General features: G+C 39.2%; 1 protein-coding gene across 6 annotated transcripts in view; it reads left to right on the forward strand.

Annotated features, from left to right (window-relative positions):
- Positions 1 to 19,026, forward strand: part of COL6A3 (collagen type VI alpha 3 chain) — a 107,630-nt gene extending 88,604 nt beyond the window's left edge. For 5 of the 6 annotated variants that reach the window (XM_040439885.1, XM_040439887.1, XM_040439888.1 and 2 more), the window contains 4 exons: positions 3,834 to 4,004; positions 7,747 to 7,797; positions 16,254 to 16,427; positions 18,040 to 19,026. In XM_040439885.1, the coding sequence (XP_040295819.1) occupies positions 3,834 to 4,004; positions 7,747 to 7,797; positions 16,254 to 16,427; positions 18,040 to 18,080 (437 nt within the window). In that variant the 3' untranslated portion in view covers positions 18,081 to 19,026. The remainder of the gene's footprint in view (positions 1 to 3,833; positions 4,005 to 7,746; positions 7,798 to 16,253; positions 16,428 to 18,039) is intronic. The other variant, XM_040439886.1, reaches the window with a different exon arrangement.
- Positions 19,027 to 19,229: the final 203 nt, after the last annotated feature.

Consider the following 19,229-nt stretch of genomic DNA (forward strand, 5'->3'; position numbering starts at 1 on the left):
ATGTAGTAGAGTTAACACTCATGCTTTATGAGACGTGTTATCTAAACTAAATGCGTTAAGCGAACGCCTTCAATTGCTTTTCAATGGCTTTTGTTTCAATATAACGCAATGAGTTAAGAAATTCGAGTTAAGAGTTTGTGTGTTAACCCTGCTACATCTGTATATTCGTATTTTCGAATATTCTAGATTGTTTTTCCTCTGAACCCATGATCCCTCCCTGCTTCTTGCTTGTGGGCCAATGAAAAGGCTGCAATGTCTTTGTCTGAGCTTAGCAACATCCCTAGCAACCAATAGGAAAGCTGCCTACCCCTTACTATATAAGAACCTCCCCAGCAGCCATTGTCTTCAGTTTTATGGAGTTCTGAGAGAGAGAGAAAGCAGTGTCATTGCTGTGCTCTGTGCTTTGCTGTGTCGTTACATTAGTTAGTTAGTTTATATATATAATACAGATAGTTAGTGGGAGATAGTCAGTCTAGGTTATATCCTGATATAGTGTAGCTGATAGGTTCTGCTGTCCATACATACATGCTCCAGACATAGTGCTGTGATGTCACAACAATACTTAGTGCACCAATCAGTAATATGCAGTCAGACCTGCTAAAATGTGAAGTGATTGGCAATTAACGCAATCGCGAATATATTGGAGCACTCTATCTGCATATAAAGCCATTTTTAATGTTCTGCCGTGCCAACCATTTTCTCCAGTCTCAGGAAACTTCTAGCAGTTTGGAAAATGTAGCAAAAGTGACCCACGCCTGTATTGTGCGCGCTTTACGCGAATATTACATTGCCGATTTTCGCAATCCAAGAAAATAATAGCGAATTCTCGAATTCACAAATATATGACGAATATTCTACAAAATATTCGTGAAATATCGCAAATTCGAATATTGCCCCTGCCGCTCATCACTATTTATGAATACCTACTATTACTTTAAGTGATACATTTAAAGATGTTTTATGAGAAAGTAACACTTTATTGTGAAAAGTTAGGTTATTTGAATCCCATTTTTTTACTGTATAAAAATTTAAGGAGGTCTCCTATCTTGGCTTTTCATGGCCGAGATGGGAATAACCACAGTCCTATATTGTCTTTTTCTTAATGTATAAAAATTTTAAGGTGTTGTACCACCTTGGCCTTTCATGGCCGAGGTAGGAATAACCACAATAAGTTTCAACCCTGGATGGTATTGTATCCTGAGTAAGGTTACTTTCACATTAGCGGCAGCCTTCTCTGGCAGGCTGTTTCGGCAGGGGAACAGCCTGACGGATCAGTGCTGCTGCTAGTGCACCATGCCGCCAGAAGTCCGCTCCGACCCCATTGACGACATGTCTTAGTTTTATTCCGGACGCCTCTCTGCATGTTTGCCGTGCTGTGGCCAGAGCGGATTCCGGCAGCACGGTGCACTAAAGGCAGCACAGACCCGGAGGCTGTTCCCCCACCGGAACAGCCTGCCGGAGAAGCCTGCCGCTAGTGTGACAGTAGCCTTACAAAAACAGCCTAGTTTTCTGTGCTATGCTGTTTGCATAGCTCCCATTCACTGCTAAGGGATCTATGGAAATAATAGACCACTAGCTGCTCAGATGTTTCCGTAATATCAGCCAACAAGGGCTGGCACTTTGTGGTTATTCCCATCTAAGTTATGAAAGACTAAGGTGGGACAACTCTTTTAAATGTTTATGCATAAAAAAAACAATATAGTATTCAAATAACTTTTTAACATTTCACAATAAAGTGCTACTTTCTCATAAAACATCTCAAAATGTATATCTTTATATAGTAGGTATTTTATGAGTTATGTCTAGCTCCAACTTTTATAGTGCCACTGTGTAGACATGTGGTCCTTCAACTACTACTTGAACCAGGATCACAGAGGAACAATTCATTCCAAAGTCAAGGATCCAAATGCACCACCGAGTAGAATATGATGAACTTCCTCACATTTAATCAGGCTTATATGAGCAAACTGTCTGACCTTGAGCTCCATATTGTAGGATCTTTTGCACTGTGACTTTGCTGCAGACTTTGCTGCAGTAAAGCCTACATGAGATGACAACCTCAAATTGCATACAAATAGTCTTCTATGAGTGGTCTTCTGGAAGAAGAAGCTCAATATACATCAAATATAATGGAGTTGAATATCTGTCACTGAAACTGTGGTCTAAATATTGAGGTCTTCTTCTCTCTACACTGTACTGTATTTATGGTTTATGTCTTTTTGCTCCTCTGCCTGTGTAACTACTTAAATCTATAACTCTTAATCCCCAAGACTGGTTAATTATTTGTTATTTAACCTTTTTCTTATAGGCAAAAATATACAAAGAGCAGGCATGAAGACTGTTTAACTCTGATGTATAGTGCTTCATTCATAATCATAACCTAATGTTGTCTCCATAATAACTGCTATACTTCATCCATCCAGGCTTCTCCTATACCTTTTTTTTCTGTCAGCTGGCGATACTGGTTGGTCTCCTTTAACGGTATACATCAATCTAAGCAGACATGACACATGATTAACATTGTACTTCTCCCACTATTTTATATACATTATAAAGGCTACATTCACACGAACGTATTTTGTTTCCTTGTCCGTTCCATTTTTTTGTGGATAGGATGCAGACCCATTCATTTCAATGGGTCCACACAAAATGTGGACAGCTATCCGCTTCCGTATGTCCGTTCCGTGGACCCGCAAAAAAATAGAACCTGTCTTATTCTTGTCTGCTTTGCAGACAAGGATAGGCATTGTTACAATGGATCTTCAAAAAAAAACGGATGTCATGCATCAGTTTTTTTTTTGCAGATCCGCAATTTGCGAACTACAAAACACATACGGTCGTGTGAATGTAGCCTTAAGGGCATCTGTCAGCAGATTTTTACCTATGACACTGGCTGACCTGTTGCATGTGCGTTCGGCAGCTAAAGGCATCTGTGTTGGTCCCAAGTTCATATGTGCCGACATTGCTGAGAAAAATTATGCTTTAAAGGGCTTCTACCACCAGACGCCTGCGCCGTGCGCTTCTGTATTCGGCGCAGTGAGTGAATTGGTACGAGATACGGAGAAGTTTCACGTCAATCAACAGAAGTGGGGCGGGCTGGAGGGACGCGATGAGCGGCTGAAATGGTTAGTGGACGGAGCCCTGTAGGTGCTAATGACGCCCACATAGCACCTAGAGGCTCATTAGCATATCTATAAAAGTACGTTTTTAAGGTGAACGGCAGCAGACAGATAAGTAAGAACACTGTTATGGACTGCTGACACTAGTACATCGCTAGTGTCAGTCAGCTAAATAGGACCAAATCTGGTGGTAGAAGCCCTTTAATTTATGCAAATAACATTTCCGTTACACTTAAAGGCTCTGCTCTCTCTCTGCAGCTGCTGCACCCTCTGCACTTTGATTGACAGGGCCTGGCAGTGTAAATGTCATCACATCTGCCTGACCCCATCAACCAAAGTGCAGAGGTAGTGGCAGTTGTAGAGAGAGCAGAGTATGTATGTATAACGGGAACGCCCCCATTGCTCCTAGAGGTTCATTTGCATTTATAATTTTTCGAAGCAATGCGGGCACATATGGACATGGGACCAACACAGATGCCTTCAGCTGCCAAGTGCACATGTAACAGGTCAGCCAATGTCATAGGTACTAATCTGCTGACAGATGCCCTTTAAATACGCATTCGTGTAGTCTTCTGATACCTGGATTTTCTCTAGAAGACCAAATGTATACAGGTTACCCTATAATACATCATTTGGTCAACCCACAGGTATGCACATAGTAACATAGTCCACATAGTAACTTTCTGAACACTTTCTGAAATTCCACTTTAACAGATCCATGTGAGCTAGATCTGGATATGGGCACCCAGTGCAAGCAGAATGAGGTTAATTGGTTCTTTGACAAGACAAACAAGATTTGCACCCAGGTTTGGTATGGTGGGTGTGGTGGCAATGCCAATAGATTTGACACTGAAGCTGAATGCATCAATAGGTGTCAAAAGACATGTAAGTATCAGACATGGGGTATTTGCTACTCACTCACTCACCTCTTGTTTAATATTAACCACCAACTTTTAAAGCCCTCTCTACCCCACAGGCTTTGTGTTCCACAGTGGTCACAGGCAACTGGAGTAAAACAGTCAATGTGTTATTTTGTATTAATATGTTTTTAAAACATCGAATCATAGTCAACATCCAGCATTATAACTTTCTATTCTGTACTGATCACTTTTCAGCAGAAATATCATTATCATCTCATGCAGGCATACAACAGCAGGTAACACCTAAATATTAGTAACACAGGATCCCTCATTAACAATAGGCTGGTGTCAGCTTATATACTCCACCTCCCTGCACAATGATTTCTGCACAGGCCTCAGAATATGCCCACAACACTCACCTGTATAAGTCAATCAGTCATAAAGTCCCTTCCATTTTCTTGTGTCTATGACCCATGTGGCTTCTGTAAAGTATAGGTCTATATGCTAAAGAACAGGGAGTCTTGACATATTATTAGGCTTAGTGGCCAGCACACAAACAGCATGATTTTATTTTGTTTTAAACATAGTGTAAACAATGAATAGAAAACTGTAAAAAAAACATTCATCAAAAATATCTGTTTAACGCAAAAACCTGGTCTAACCAATAGCTTATATTCTGATTGCCTTTCAGTATTTTGCCTGTAGGAATGGATGGAAGGACATAATTGATTAAAAAAAAACTTCAAAAATAATAGAGTAATGATAATATTTACTAAAATGGTCCAGTTCTTGTATATAACAATGAAGAGGTCAATATATTGGGGTCTCAGCAGTAGTTAAGCATATAATCTGCTAATAGTATAGAAACATGTTATAGACCTCTGGTTCAGTGCATGTTGAACTACAATATTCACCTCCTCTTTTATGTCATTCTTTTAAAGTACTCATTAGCTTATTCCTTACATAAAAAAACATTGTGCTTCTAATTTCTAAATTCTTTACATTTAGCAATTTTGGGCACTTGCATTGCATAGGTCAAAGCATTGGAGGACACATAAGTTGGCAGAGTACTTCCACCAATATGCAAAACAATAAACTTCTAAATGTACCAATGCACAATTAAAAAAAATATATATCTCCACACAGACAACAGCCATTGAAAATGAAACATGAGAAAAAAGTTTAACATGAGAAAAAAAAAGTTTAACATGAAAAAATATTAAAAGGTTAGTGCTTCTTAACAGAGCTGTTGTCAGCACAATAGGCAGGAACACACAGACAGTGAACCCTAACTGGAAACCAGCCCGCTTTCCCTGCCTACTTGCAGGGCAAGCCCTAGGTGGCAAGTCCGCAACTGGTCGACATTCCCTACTCTGCTAGGTGCAGGACTGACACACACAGAGAAGAAACTACACAAAGACATACAGAAATGAGTTGGAACCGGGCGGACAATGCAGTACCAAATCAGACAGAGAGTATTCAGAACAGTCAAGTCAAAGTCAGAACCAGACATGAAACACAGTACCAAATCACGAGACAGAGAGCTGTCAAAGGCAAGCTGAGGTCAATCCAATAAGCAATCCAAAAACACACGGAACAGAACTGGGAGCACAGCTAGGGAGTGAAAACCTATCACTGGCTATGGTATCTGGCCAGGAAGGGGTTTAAATAGAGTCCCGAGTCCCAGGATCAGAACCTGATTGATCATGACTCAGTGCTCCATTAGTCAGAACACTAGCACAGAGGAATAGAGAAGCTGAGCAATCAACCCATTGCTAGTCTCCTCCAGCACACGCCCGCTGTGGGTAGAAACAGAGCATTGCATCCTGTTGCTAAGGATGCTGTCACATCACCTGGGGGTGTGGCTTCACAGCGCATCTTTCCCAGAGCTGTCACGGCAAAGCTAGAGATCTCACCGCCAGCGCCCGGACAACTAAGTTTGTGTCAGCTGTCTTGTGTATCAGTTTTGTAGTGGTAAAGCTTAGTTCACATTGCTTTTTAATGTAGCCCTCTAGAGGACTTTCCATTGGGGGTATACATCTAATTGCCCAAAAAACAATATTCAGAGGATTCATCTTTGGACTCCATTGACCTTCTTTCTATTAGCTTCTGGCTTTTTCACCGAACAGAATAAAGTGGTCCATTCCTTTCAATTTGAACCAGTAAAGTGAATGTACCCATCGCAGTATACATCTAAATACAGTTTTTGGGCATTCAAATGTAGACCCTGGAGAGAAAGTCCTGTGAAGAGTTAAATGCACTGTAAACCCAATCTTCTACAGGTGCTGTATATGTGCATGAGGCCTATACTGTATCTCGATGTGCCTCCATTGCGCCATGTTCCATCAGATGCTTTATATATGAAGGAATACAGTATATTCACATATACAGTACAGACCAAAAGTTTGGACACACCTTCTCATTCAAAGAGTTTTCTTTATTTTCATGACTATGAAAATTGTAGATTCACACTGAAGGCATCAAAACTATGAATTAACACATGTGGAATTATATACATAACAAACAAGTGTGAAACAACTGAAAATATGTCATATTCTAGGTTCTTCAAAGTAGCCACCTTTTGCTTTGATTACTGCTTTGCACACTCTTGGCATTCTCTTGATGAGCTTCAAGAGGTTGTCCCCTGAAATGGTTTTCACTTCACAGGTGTGCCCTGTCAGGTTTAATAAGTGGGATTTCTTGCCTTATAAATGGGGTTGGGACCATCAGTTGCGTTGAGGAGAAGTCAGGTGGATACACAGCTGATAGTCCTACTGAATAGACTGTTAGAATTTGTATTATGGCAAGAAAAAAGCAGCTAAGTAAAGAAAAACGAGTGGCCATCATTACTTTAAGAAATTAAGGACAGTCAGTCAGCCGAAAAATTGGGAAAACTTTGAAAGTAAGGGCTATTTGACCATGAAGGAGAGTGATGGGGTGCTGCGCCAGATGACCTGGCCTCCACAGTCACCGGACCTGAATCCAATCGAGATGGTTTGGGGTGAGCTGGACCGCAGAGTGAAGGCAAAAGGGCCAACAAGTGCTAAGCATCTCTGGGAACTCCTTCAAGACTGTTGGAAGACCATTTCAGGGAACTACCTCTTAAAGCTCATCAAGAGAATGCCAAGAGTGTGCAAAGCAGTAATCAAAGCAAAAGGTGGCTACTTTGAAGAACCTAGAATATGACATATTTTCAGTTGTTTCACACGTGTTTGTTATGTATATAATTCCACATGTGTTAATTCATAGTTTTGATGCCTTCATAGTCATGAAAATAAAGAAAACTCTTTGAATGAGAAGGTGTGTCCAAACTTTTGGTCTGTACTGTACATTATCCAACATAGCTCTTGATAGCAACACAATGAGGCTGTACAGCTCCATGCACTGCCATACAGGCTCCATGCAAAGTGCACTGCCATAAGCATGCGTTGATTTAGTCTTCTTACCTTTAACCCATACTAATTACTTCAATATAGATCTAATTTCATATTGTAGCCTTCCAAAAAGCCATCATTTCTTATCATTTCCTAGGTTGCTCATGTAATAAATTCTTTATGTTGATTTGGTAGTTTTGCTTTTTGTTTTTATTTGTTGCCATTGAGTAGGTGAAGGTAACTTTCAAGATCTACATAATCTTTTTAAGGACCCTTCTCCAGAAAAGCCATCATTTATCCAAAAGTCTAATTACCGTTTCACCTTCTCTTTTTTTTCCCTATGTTGAATTAATCTATTTGGAATTCAAAAATGTTTTATATTATTAATTTCAGCTGTTGAGAAAACCATGCAACTTCCAACGCTGGAAACTAAAGCACTTGCAGGTAATTTCAGCCAGCGTCCAGGCAGGAAGGCAATGTTCAGACGCAAGAGGCTTCATCCAGAAAGAACTCAACTTTTTAAAAAGAGGACAATCATGAATTAAAGATTCAATGTTTATGGATTTTGTCTTGAAGAAAGGCATCAGTCAGTTACCACTTTAAACCTCGAGCTAATTCTCCTGATGATACATAAATGTTCCACAGACATAACGACCACTAGATGATTCAACTTCATTGGTGTAGCTCAGATATACTTGTGCTTCTTTCTTAAATTGAAAAGAATAATAATGAGTTGGACACAAAATAATCATGAGATAGAATCAAGATAAAGAACAAAACACGCTTAAAAGGATTGTTCAGGATTGGAAAACAGGTTCTGCTATTTTTCCAGGAATGGCACCAATCTTTTATGCAGGCTGTTTCTGTTATTGCAGCTTATTTCCTTCAATAGGGATGATCTTCAATACCACACCTTTTTTTCATGGGAAAAAATCTAACCTTTTTTTTTTTCTAACGCTGGACAGCTCATTTAAAAAGGACCTTTCACCGATTATTACACTATGAACTAACTATACAGACATGTAGAGCGGCGCCCGGGGATCTCACTGCACTTACTATTATCCCCGTGCGCCGCTCCTTTCTCCTGCTATGCCCTCCGGTATCTCCGCTCACTAAGTTATAGTAGGCAGAGATTCCAGTCACTAAGTTATGGTAGGCGGAGTCTGCCCTTGTTCTTCTCTAGCGCTGGTCAATCGCAGCGCAGAGCTCACAGCCTGGGAGGTTATTTTCTCCCAGGCTGTGAGCTCTGCAATGCGATTGGCCAGCGCTACAGAAGAACAAGGGCAGACTCCGCCTACCATAACTTAGGGAACGGAGATACCGGAGGACATAGCAGGAGAACGGAGCGGCGCCCAGGGATAATAGTAAGTGCAGTGAGATCCCCGGGCGCCGCTCTACATGTCTGTGTAGTTAGTTCATAGTGTAATAATCGGTGAAAGGTCCTCTTTAAGTATAGAAAAGGGCCATTCCAAAAAAAAAAAAAAAAGACAGGAAGAGTCCATGATAGGAATATTAATAAACAGGGTGGGCCATTTATATGGATACACCTTAATAAAATGGGAATGGTTGGTGATATTAACTTCCTGTTTGTGGCACATTAGTATATGTGAGGGGGGAAACTTTTCAAGATGTAGTTTCAGGTGCTGCACATCTCGTATCATCTGAAGGCAATCGTCTATGCTGTGAAGATACGAGATGTGCAGCACCTGAAACTACGGATACTGGAAGCCTGTGCTAGCATTTCTCCTGCGGTGTTGCTATCAGTGTGTGAAGAGTGGGAGAAGAGGGTTGCATTGACAATCCAACACAATGGGCAGCACATTGAACACATTTTATAAGTGGTCAGAAACTTGTAAATAACTCATGAAAGAATAAAGTTACGTTAAAACCAAGCACACCATTGTTTTTCTTGTGAAATTCCCAATAAGTTTGATGTGTCACATGACCCTCTTCCTATTGAAAAAACAAAAGTTGGATTCAAAATGGCCGACTTCAAAATGGCCGCCATGGTCACCACCCATCATGAAAAGTTTCCCCCCTCACATATACTAATGTGCCACAAACAGGAAGTTAATATCACCAACCATTCCCATTTTTATTAAGGTGTATCCATATAAATGGCCCACCCTGTAGAACACATCACATCAAGCCGAGAAAAAAAGTGCTAAGTCTTAAAATGACCAGAAAGCACTTTAAAGGCCATCTGTCAGCAGATTTGTATCTAAGAAACTGGCTGACCTGTTACATGTGTTGGTCCCATATTGATATGTGCCAGCATTGCGGAGAAAAATTAAGTTTTAATGTATGCAAATGAGCCTCTAGGAGCAACGGGGGTGTTGTCGTTACACCTGGAGGCTCTGTTCTCTCTGCAACTGCCGCACCCTCTGCACTTTGATTGAAAGGGCCAGACAAGAATGATCACGTTTACACTGCCTGGCCCTGTCAATGAAAGTGCAGAGGGAGTGGAAAGTAGCAGAGAGAGCAGAGCCTCTAGGTGTAACGGCAACGCCCCTGTTGCTCCTATGGGCTCATTTACCTACAGTAAAACATCATTTTTCTCAGCAATGTGAGCACATAAGAACATGCAACCAACACAGATGTCTTCAGCGGCCAAGTGCACATACAACAGGTCAGCCAGTTTCATAGGTACAAATCTGCTGACAGATGCCCTTTGATAATCCACTGGGCAATGTCAGATCAAACACATTTCTACTGTGAAATTTTCTTTTTCCTTAAAGGGTAGACCCCAACGATATAAAGCAGGGCTTGTTTGTCGTTTTAATAAATGCTTTTATTGGAATACAGACTAGAATACCATATTTAAATAAATCAACTGTGTCTGATTTTATAATGGCATAGACCATTTTTGACTACTTATGGAAGGCTACATGAGTTAACAGTTCGGTTCTTCATATAAAGGAGTGTTTATTCCCATCCGCTCCTCTCCCAGGAATGTATTCCAAACATATTATAGTACACATATGTGTGAGTCTGCAGCTTGTTTCTAAAATATTTCATTAAAATGATTCATGGATCTGTTTCCAGTTTTCAAATGTTATTTGGTCCCAAGCAGATGCAAACTTAATAAAAAAATACATTGAAGCACATGTGAGTGTACAATACTTGGGACACAATGAACACTATGGGAACAAATAGGCAATCATGTAGCCAACACCGCAGAAAGGCCAAGAAAGTTGGGGATGTAAATTGTGAAACAGTCTAATAATCCAGCCAAAACTGTTGTCCATTTCCCATCTGATTTTCCATACTGTTATTTTATCTTTTACTAACATTTGTGGGATTTTGGGAATAGAAAATATAGTAACTTCTAAGCAAAGTTCCACTACAATTTGAGAATCGATAGACACTAATGTTTTAGTGATCCATTCTAACTTTGGTATTGTTATCAAGAAAAAAGAATGGAAAGAAAACCAATAGGTAAAGTCTATGGACACCTTTACATATTTTTTTTCTTTATTAAATTGCATATAAAGGAATTTTGGGATAAAAATAATTTTTCCATAAAAACTTGGACTGTTTGACTTCGGAGACCTGCATATATTCCATTACACAGTAGGCTCCGGAAATCCATTATCTAACAAATCCATCAGCCTGGCTATCTGATGGCTCAGTCCCCAGCCCCTCAGTGACCTCTTCTGATTGATCTAGGCTGATTTATGACCAAACATAAACGTTTGCTGTAATGTGACAATAATGAACCTAAATTAGGCAGAATGCATTTACTTTTGGGTTATCGGACTATAACAACTTTACCTAAAACAAGGTTTTAACAGATATCTTATATAGAAAACAAGAGCATATGGTTGGTAAAATGGTGGTTAGCAGTGTCAGATGAGATGTGATGCTGTTGGGAATCCAGTAGATATCTTGTATACAAACCTATTGAAAAGTAAAGAGAGATACGGTATATAAGAAAAAAAAACATAAATTCAGATATTAGACAAGGACACCTTTGTCTTTGACAGAGTTTTAATACTCCAAAGCATTTAGTTAACATCTGTAAGACATTTTAAAATGGTTGCTATTTAACACAAATTAACAGACTAATATTTAAAATTACAGTGGTCCCTCAAGATTCAATATTAATTGGTTCGAGGACGACCATTGTATGTTGAAACCATTGTAAGTTTAGTTAAGTAATCGGTTCCAAAGCTCCAAAATATCATCCAAGATAAGAGAAAATGAAGATTTAAGAAAAATAAGGAGATAACTAAGACAGATAAAACAAGTCCTTACCTATAACAGTCAGTAATAGCTTCTGACTAGCAACTAATACAGCTATTTTACCAGAGAAGTGACCTTGATTGGTTGGATCAGAGTCTGAGGCATTGTATGTTGAGTCTAGTTTCAACTTACGATGGGTCAGAAAAGACTATTGTATGTTGAAAATATTGTATCCTGAGGCCATTGTATCTTGAGTGATCACTGTAGAAAAAACAATCCTTTGTATTTTCATATACAAAAGGGATCTCTTAGACTCAAGAGACTTAAAAAATTTGGTTGTGTCTATCCTGTATCATCTGTTCAGGGAGTGCACTTTCTAGGAGCATAGTTGAGAAGAAGCTTGGCAGGACAAATGCTTTTTCTGCATAATTTGCCTATTGATATTGAATTGAAAATGAATGCAGCAATTGTATATTTGTGATAGGCACCAAACAACTGTAGATATTTTAAAAAGCAAAAAAAAAACACACAACATTGTCAAACAGAGAAAAAAAATTATTTTAATAGCATAAGAATTTCACCTGAATAAATGATAAAATATGCCCTTTACTTCACAAGACGTGTGAAAGGTTAACATAGAATTATTAATTCAAAGATACTTTACCTACAAAGTACTAAATAATATTTGTTTCATTGTGTTGGCCCATTCACAGACAGACATTTTGTAAACTTATATGACAAGGTATGAAGCCAATAAGAATATTTATTATTGGAGATTAAGCACTAAGGTCATATCTTTCAATATTTTAGAATAAACAGTGTTAGCCATCAGATAAACAACATTAGATGTAGAACATCCTATAGTCCTACTGTGTGTTGGGGATCCGGATCTTATCTGTTGTCATTATATGGGAACAGGTTTTGCATCTTCTTATATTACAGGGATGGGTTCCTTTTTCTGTGGTACATGGCCTTGAACTTGATCTGATCAGAATGTTCCTTAGATTTGGAGGTTGTCGGTAAGCTAGTAAGGGGGATCTGGGAAGATTGTTTTTAGTCGTTCATCCTTATGTAGGACATGATGTAATTTTTTTAGCAGTTTTCCTCAGTATCTCTAGTTGTGGGTTGTAGGTCACAACCAGAGGTACGTGCTGGTTCTGTTTCTTTTCATTGTATTGGAGAAGTTGACTTCTGGGGATCTTGGTGGCTCTTGTGATCTGATCTTTAATTGAAGCAGGATGATAGCCCTGGTGTAAAAATGTCCTTTTCAGATATTGTAAATGCTCATCCCTGTCTGATGGGCTGGAGCAGATTCGGTCATATCTGACGGCTTGACTATAGATGATGGACTTTTTAATATGTTTGGGGTGGAAGCTATCCCATTTGAGGTATGTAGGCCGATCAATAGGTTTCCGATACAGGGATGTCTGTATTGAGCCGTATTGAAGTTTTATGGCAGTGTCCAGAAAGCTGACTTCTGTGTGTGAATAGTTGAGGGTCAGGTTTATGGTGGGATGGAATTTGTTGAATTGTTCATGAAATTTTATCAGTTCATGTTCAGAGTCGGTCCAGATTATTAGGATGTCATCAATGAAACGGAAGTAGGCCGAGGGTTTTTTGAGGCAGGATTCCAAAAAGTCATTTTCCAGTTTTGCCATGAAGAGATTTGCATATTGCGGTACCATTTTACTGCCCATGGCGGTCCCAGTGCACTGTAAATATATCTCCTTGTCAAAAGAGAAATAGTTATGGGTGAGGATGAATTTGGTCAGTTGTAGTACAGACTCTGAGACGATCCCATTTGCCTCCAAGTATACTCGGCAAGCAGTTAATCCATCATTGTGTGGGATATTCGAATACAAGGATTCCACATCCATGGTTGCCAAAATTGTGCCTTTAGGGAGGGGACCTATGGTTGATGGCTAACACGGTACCAGACTTTTTCCATTTTCTTTCAAAATTAACAGTAATATGCAATTTCATAATCCCATATATACTCTGCCAAACTTTCAGTCAAATATATAAAATACAACAAAACTCTGCAATATGAAACAAAATTAAAAAAACAGGTAACATAGAGACACACAGCGAGCTGTGAATACAGTGAATACTGAATATTCATTGCTATTGATGTCTGCTGAAAGATGAAAGTTGATACAGTATTACTATGTAAAATCCACAAATATATAATATTTTAGCTTTCTATGATATTCACATGTTGACCACACTAGACACGTTAAAGACACTTTATTAGAAGTCAACATAGCTACTTTTGGTATTGGGATTGTTCACAATTTCAATAACACCATTGGTTCTTCACCAGTTTCTTCAAAGTATTTTCCATACAATCTCCATGACAGTTGAGCAAATGATGAGCAATGTTTGAGTGCCTACTGAAAGGATGTTCAGACATTACAAGATGATATGGGATGGACCATTGACAAGAAAAGGAAAGTTTCCTCCAACCACAGTCTGTCTTATATTAACTCATAATAATAGTTTGTATGGTTCTGAAATAGAGCATATGGGACGCATCTAATTGGTGGAGGGAATGGAGTCAACAATGGCATGTGTCCTGAGTGCTGAGTGCCAATGGGGTAGCCAAAAAACTACCTTGCCCTGGTTTGGGTTTTTAAATACAAAGCTAAGGTAGCAAACTGAATCTTTGCCGTGGGTAAAAAAAAAGCCTAGCTACGGCACTAAGTGTATTGAGCATCTCCTGACATTACGACATCTAGATTTGCAGACATATCCTCTCACATCATAACATGAATGTTCTACAACACAGTAGAATTTAAAGAAATCAGATGATAAAGAATAACAATGTTGTCTTTATGGGCAATAAAACCATTCAGTGTGACATATACTATGATCACAGAAAAGTTCTTGGATGTTGATACCATAGAGACCTTCACTATAATTCCACCTGCCATCTATATTCTTAATTATAAAGCACATCTCATCATTCAAGAAAGAACAAGTTAGAATAATAAACCATGATATATGGTCTTGTACCCTAGAAAGGGTCCATCCTTTCTTCTCTTTTGAAGTCTAAATGCTGTTTCTAGGCATACATAAGCCTACAGCTATAAATTTCACATTAAGCTCAAGTCCATATGTTTCTTTACCCAGAATTCCACAGTAAACAACTTATGGACACAGCTTTACCCCTACTTAAGAGCTTGATTGAAGTCCTGTGGAATTATGGGTAATAGACATCTGGGTCACATTATATGCTTTCACATTACGCTGATGGTGATAGTCACTTAGCAATTCGTTCATGTTTACCCAGAATTCCCTTGGGCGAGTGGGCTGCGCACTTCTTGGCCATTGGGCAGGTTCTTATTTAGCGAGCTAAAAATATCAACCAATTGTAGGAAAGGCAGAAATAAATTACAATGATGTAAGCTGGGGCTAATCTACAAACATGTGCTTCTTATATAAATCTGATATATTGCCAGGCGGGTCTTGACATCTACTGGAACAGGTCCAACCAGTGTGCATTGTATTATCTAGACATCTTAACGTCTTTGTGAGAAACGATAGTCTTTTTTTTCCGCTTTTTGTGTTCAAAGGATCAGTAAGGCTTGTTACTTTTTAATTTGAAGACAGCACATGTCGTACTATAATAAAAGGTCTAGTAGAGCAAAGGCATTTTTTTTAAAAAGTGACTGGAATTGTAGGTTTTTCTAACTACTGCCAGGAATGCAAGTGTTAAGTTAATGTAATGCTTCCAAGCCTTTTCAATCATTGTCGAACGGCTGCCATTTTCTGAAATGCTTCATTATTCGCTCTTGTTGGCAAATCTTCAGGATAGACAAGAGTGCAACAAGATACATAATCCAAAATGCTGGTTTACACTATGCCTTGCAAAATAGTCAATAATTTACTAAAGTGCAGTGATAAGCGGCAGGGGCAATATTCGAATTTGCGATATTTCGCGATTACGAAGATATAGCACTATATTCTAAATATTCTCGAATTCTCGAAGTGCCAATATTCACGATAAAAATTCGCGATTAGAATATTCGCCATCAACACTTCTAAAGTGCTCTTAATTCTCTGTGTCAAAATCAAGTATTGTCCTGACGGACACTATAGATATTCTTTGGAATGGCTCTTTCTTATGGTGTTAGTGAAGCTGCATTTTAAAGTTTTAAAGTTGTAATAACAATGCATTACTTAAATGGGTTGTGCAAGATTAAGAAAAAGTGGGGCACAAGTAGGTACTAATGTAAAATAACAATATAAGCATGACTTAATTGTTAAATTGCCTACTACTCTAGTACAACCATTCCTGTTCTCCTTCCTGGTCTTTGTTTACAGGGCTGCAATGTTTACATCACATTGACTGCTGCAGCCAATCACTGGCCTGGAAGGTAGACTGTTGTGGCTAGTGATTGGCTGCAGTGGCCACGTGTTATTGAAGTGACATCATTGTACAGCCCTGTAAACAAACACCAGTGGGGAGGATTGGACCAGTGGGCAATTTAACAGGTAAGTAATCCTTAGTTTGTAACTGTATGCCTGCCCCTAACTGTTCTCCAATTTTATTAATCTCGGAAAAAGTCTTTAAGGTTCTAGGCTACTGATTTACTTCCTTTGTGTACTGTTATATGTTCTCCTTTAATTATCATCTTTGTGACTCCCTTCTGTGTTTTTATCTACTTAAGATGTCTTCTCGTATTAAACAAAATCGTCCTTGTTTTTTCTAGTGGGACCTGAGGCTTGTAAACTGCCGAAGGAAGAGGGAACTTGTCGAGAGTTTGCACTGAATTGGTACTACGACTCAGAAACCAAGAGCTGTGCACGTTTCTGGTACGGAGGCTGTGGAGGAAATGAGAACAGGTTCAAAACACAGAAAGAATGTGAAAAGATTTGCATTTCAGGTGAGTAATGGTCTTAGTTAACTTTGTACCCAGCCCTGGAGTGTCCAGTGAGAAATATGATATTTACTAAAATGCTGCTTTACTTTAGATACTTTGGATTCTTCCTAAACCTGTCCGATCTCCCATGGCTATTATCTTTGACCTTTTTATTAACAAAAGGCATGGGTGACAGTAGAGATTGATGCATAAGTCAGTCTATACATTTATAGTTATAGATAACTCTGCAGCTGTTATTGGGTTTGACACAGAGACCCTCTAATAATGCAAATAGCAATCCGGCCAGCACTCAATCCTCAGTACACGCTGCAGAGGGAAGGAGCAGACTCCACGTATGCAGTAAAAGGTCCCAGCAGCTGTGTCTCGTATTGGAGAAAATCTGCTTTATTTCACATTCTATAAGTTACATCCAATAGACCAGGACGCGTATCGGCAATCTGCCTTTCTCACCTGTTGACAAAGGCAGATTGCCAAAACCCATCCTGGTCTATTGGATGTAACTTATCGAATGTGAAATAAAGCAGATTTTCTTCAATACGAGACACAGCTGCTGGGATCTTTTACTATCTAATAATGCAGTCATTCGCTCTACCATTCTCCCCTACTATTTTCTAAGGTAGATTTGGTAGGTTAGCAAGAAGTAGGGGAGATATGGAAAGAGGTATGATTGCATGATTATATTATACAGGACCAGACACAAAACTATAGGCTCATTTTATTGAAGACTATTTGATATTGCTCAGATATTGGATTCATAGGTCAGATTCATGTATTCATTGCTTTGAAGTGTTAGCATTTATGTGGTAAGATGGTGGGAACGTGCCAACTGGGCATCTGGTACAATAAATGGTGTTTTGGAATGTTTACATGGTCGATAGTTGTAATGTAAGTTGATCATCTCCCCACACATGTCATTATGATTAATAAATTGTGGTCAATGCTCAATAGAGTGTCTGTGATTGAAGAACGCTATCAAAAAAAGTATCAATAAATTAGTCATCATGTGACTTTTAAACCTCACCCACATTTTTAGACACACTCATATGTATCGGAAAAAGTGGTGCAGGGACTTTATAAATATGGCATTTGGCATGAAAATCTATTAGAATGTATAGTTAAAGATAAACTCCCACAAAACATTTTACTCTCTGGACTGTTAGAAAGGTGCATGATAGGAATTGTAGTGAAGGCAATCTTCTTACCAGTAACTATACTCATGAGTTGTCTACTCCCTTCTGGTTCTTAGCTATGTCATGTGACTGGCACTTTGACTCTCCCGCTAATACAGTGTCTCATGTGTGGACAGGAAGTCATTTTCTTTATTTATTGCTATCGCAGCCTCTATGTGAGTCTCCTGAAGAACTGACTTCCTGCCCACACCTAAGGTGCTGTGTTAGATGGAGAGTCAGGGTGTCAGTCACAAATACATTCATGGGTAAAAACAAATTACCATTGCTACATTGTACATCATGTAATTTTATAACAGTCCAGAGAATAAAAAATGTTGTGGAAGTGACTCTGTAATCCACAATGATAAAAATATACGTATGGTCATGGCAGCCCATTCTTAAGATCAGACCAATTAACTACGTTTTCTATTTTCTTTCATTTACAGCCTCCCTGAATCCTGCTGTAGTCTCTGCAATTGGAACATAAAGGTCCTGGAGTCGTACCTCTCCAGAGGAAACAGCCCAGGATGCACTGCCCCTCTTCTCACCCTATGCCCCTTACCAGCTCGCCCTCTCATAGGGTGAGGGAGGTTTTAGAAGTTTTATCAAAATGGTGCTAATTCATCTGTGGACACGGAGAAGACTGTGCTGGGAGTATTAACCCTTTCAGTGCTTTAGCTAGCTAGCATCGCAAGCCTCTCCATCATGTCATGTGGAGCAGTGTAGCTGTGCTGGTATCTGAGGCACTGAAAGGGTTCGCTGGTACTCTGGTCTTCCGTCAAACAGAAATCTTGTCAGGTTTTTAATGTCAGAGCCCCAAAAGTAGAGTCTAACCCAAAGATATCCTGCCCTTCTATATAACACCTGCTTCTTCCACCTACCTCCCTTCTAGTCTCTCCACTATCCCTTAAACTTGCAACCCATTTCCCACCATATATTTTACTTTCAAACCAAGTGCCTTCTTTTAATGAACTGTGAGTCCTTGTTGCCATTACAAGAAGCTGTATCGTTGGTAATGTAAGCAATTAAAGTCGCAAGTTCCTATCTTTATAGCACGGCACTGGCAACTATTTGGCACCATAATTCCAGGACTGCATGTCCCTTTGAAAGTGCCGGTGTTACCCTTCTCTACGTCAGCGTGGGCTTATAAATATTGCAGAGCAGTACTCTTTAGGTCCTTCTGGCCTCATAGGGAATGAAAGCTTTAGGTTTTACCACTTGAGATATACATAATGTAGCTGCAGTCATTGCAGACTATGCAAAGGTATACATTTATTTTGGGTGGATCTATTTTTGTTATTTGTAATTTTACACTTTGGGGTAGGGAAATTATTTGCTATAAATTTTAAAATTGAGATTATTCTTGTCTGTTTTTATTTTTATTTTAAAGAAGGGAGATACAAAGACTGAATAAAGAATGAAGAGGTGTTTAATCCGGTGTGTGTTTCTTTCTAACAATTTCGCAAAGGTTAACAAAATTGTCCTTTCTCTGTGTTGGCTGCTATCTCTGCGCAGTGATTGGGAACGGCCATTCATATAGTCCATCATTGCCCACTAGATAGCTACATTCAGATGTAGCAATCATTGGGGCTGTAAGGGGATGGACAATCGTTATTACAATCTTCATCCTCTTAGA

This window comes from Bufo bufo, chromosome 7 (genome assembly GCF_905171765.1).
Source record: "Bufo bufo chromosome 7, aBufBuf1.1, whole genome shotgun sequence".
NCBI lineage: Eukaryota > Metazoa > Chordata > Amphibia > Anura > Bufonidae > Bufo > Bufo bufo.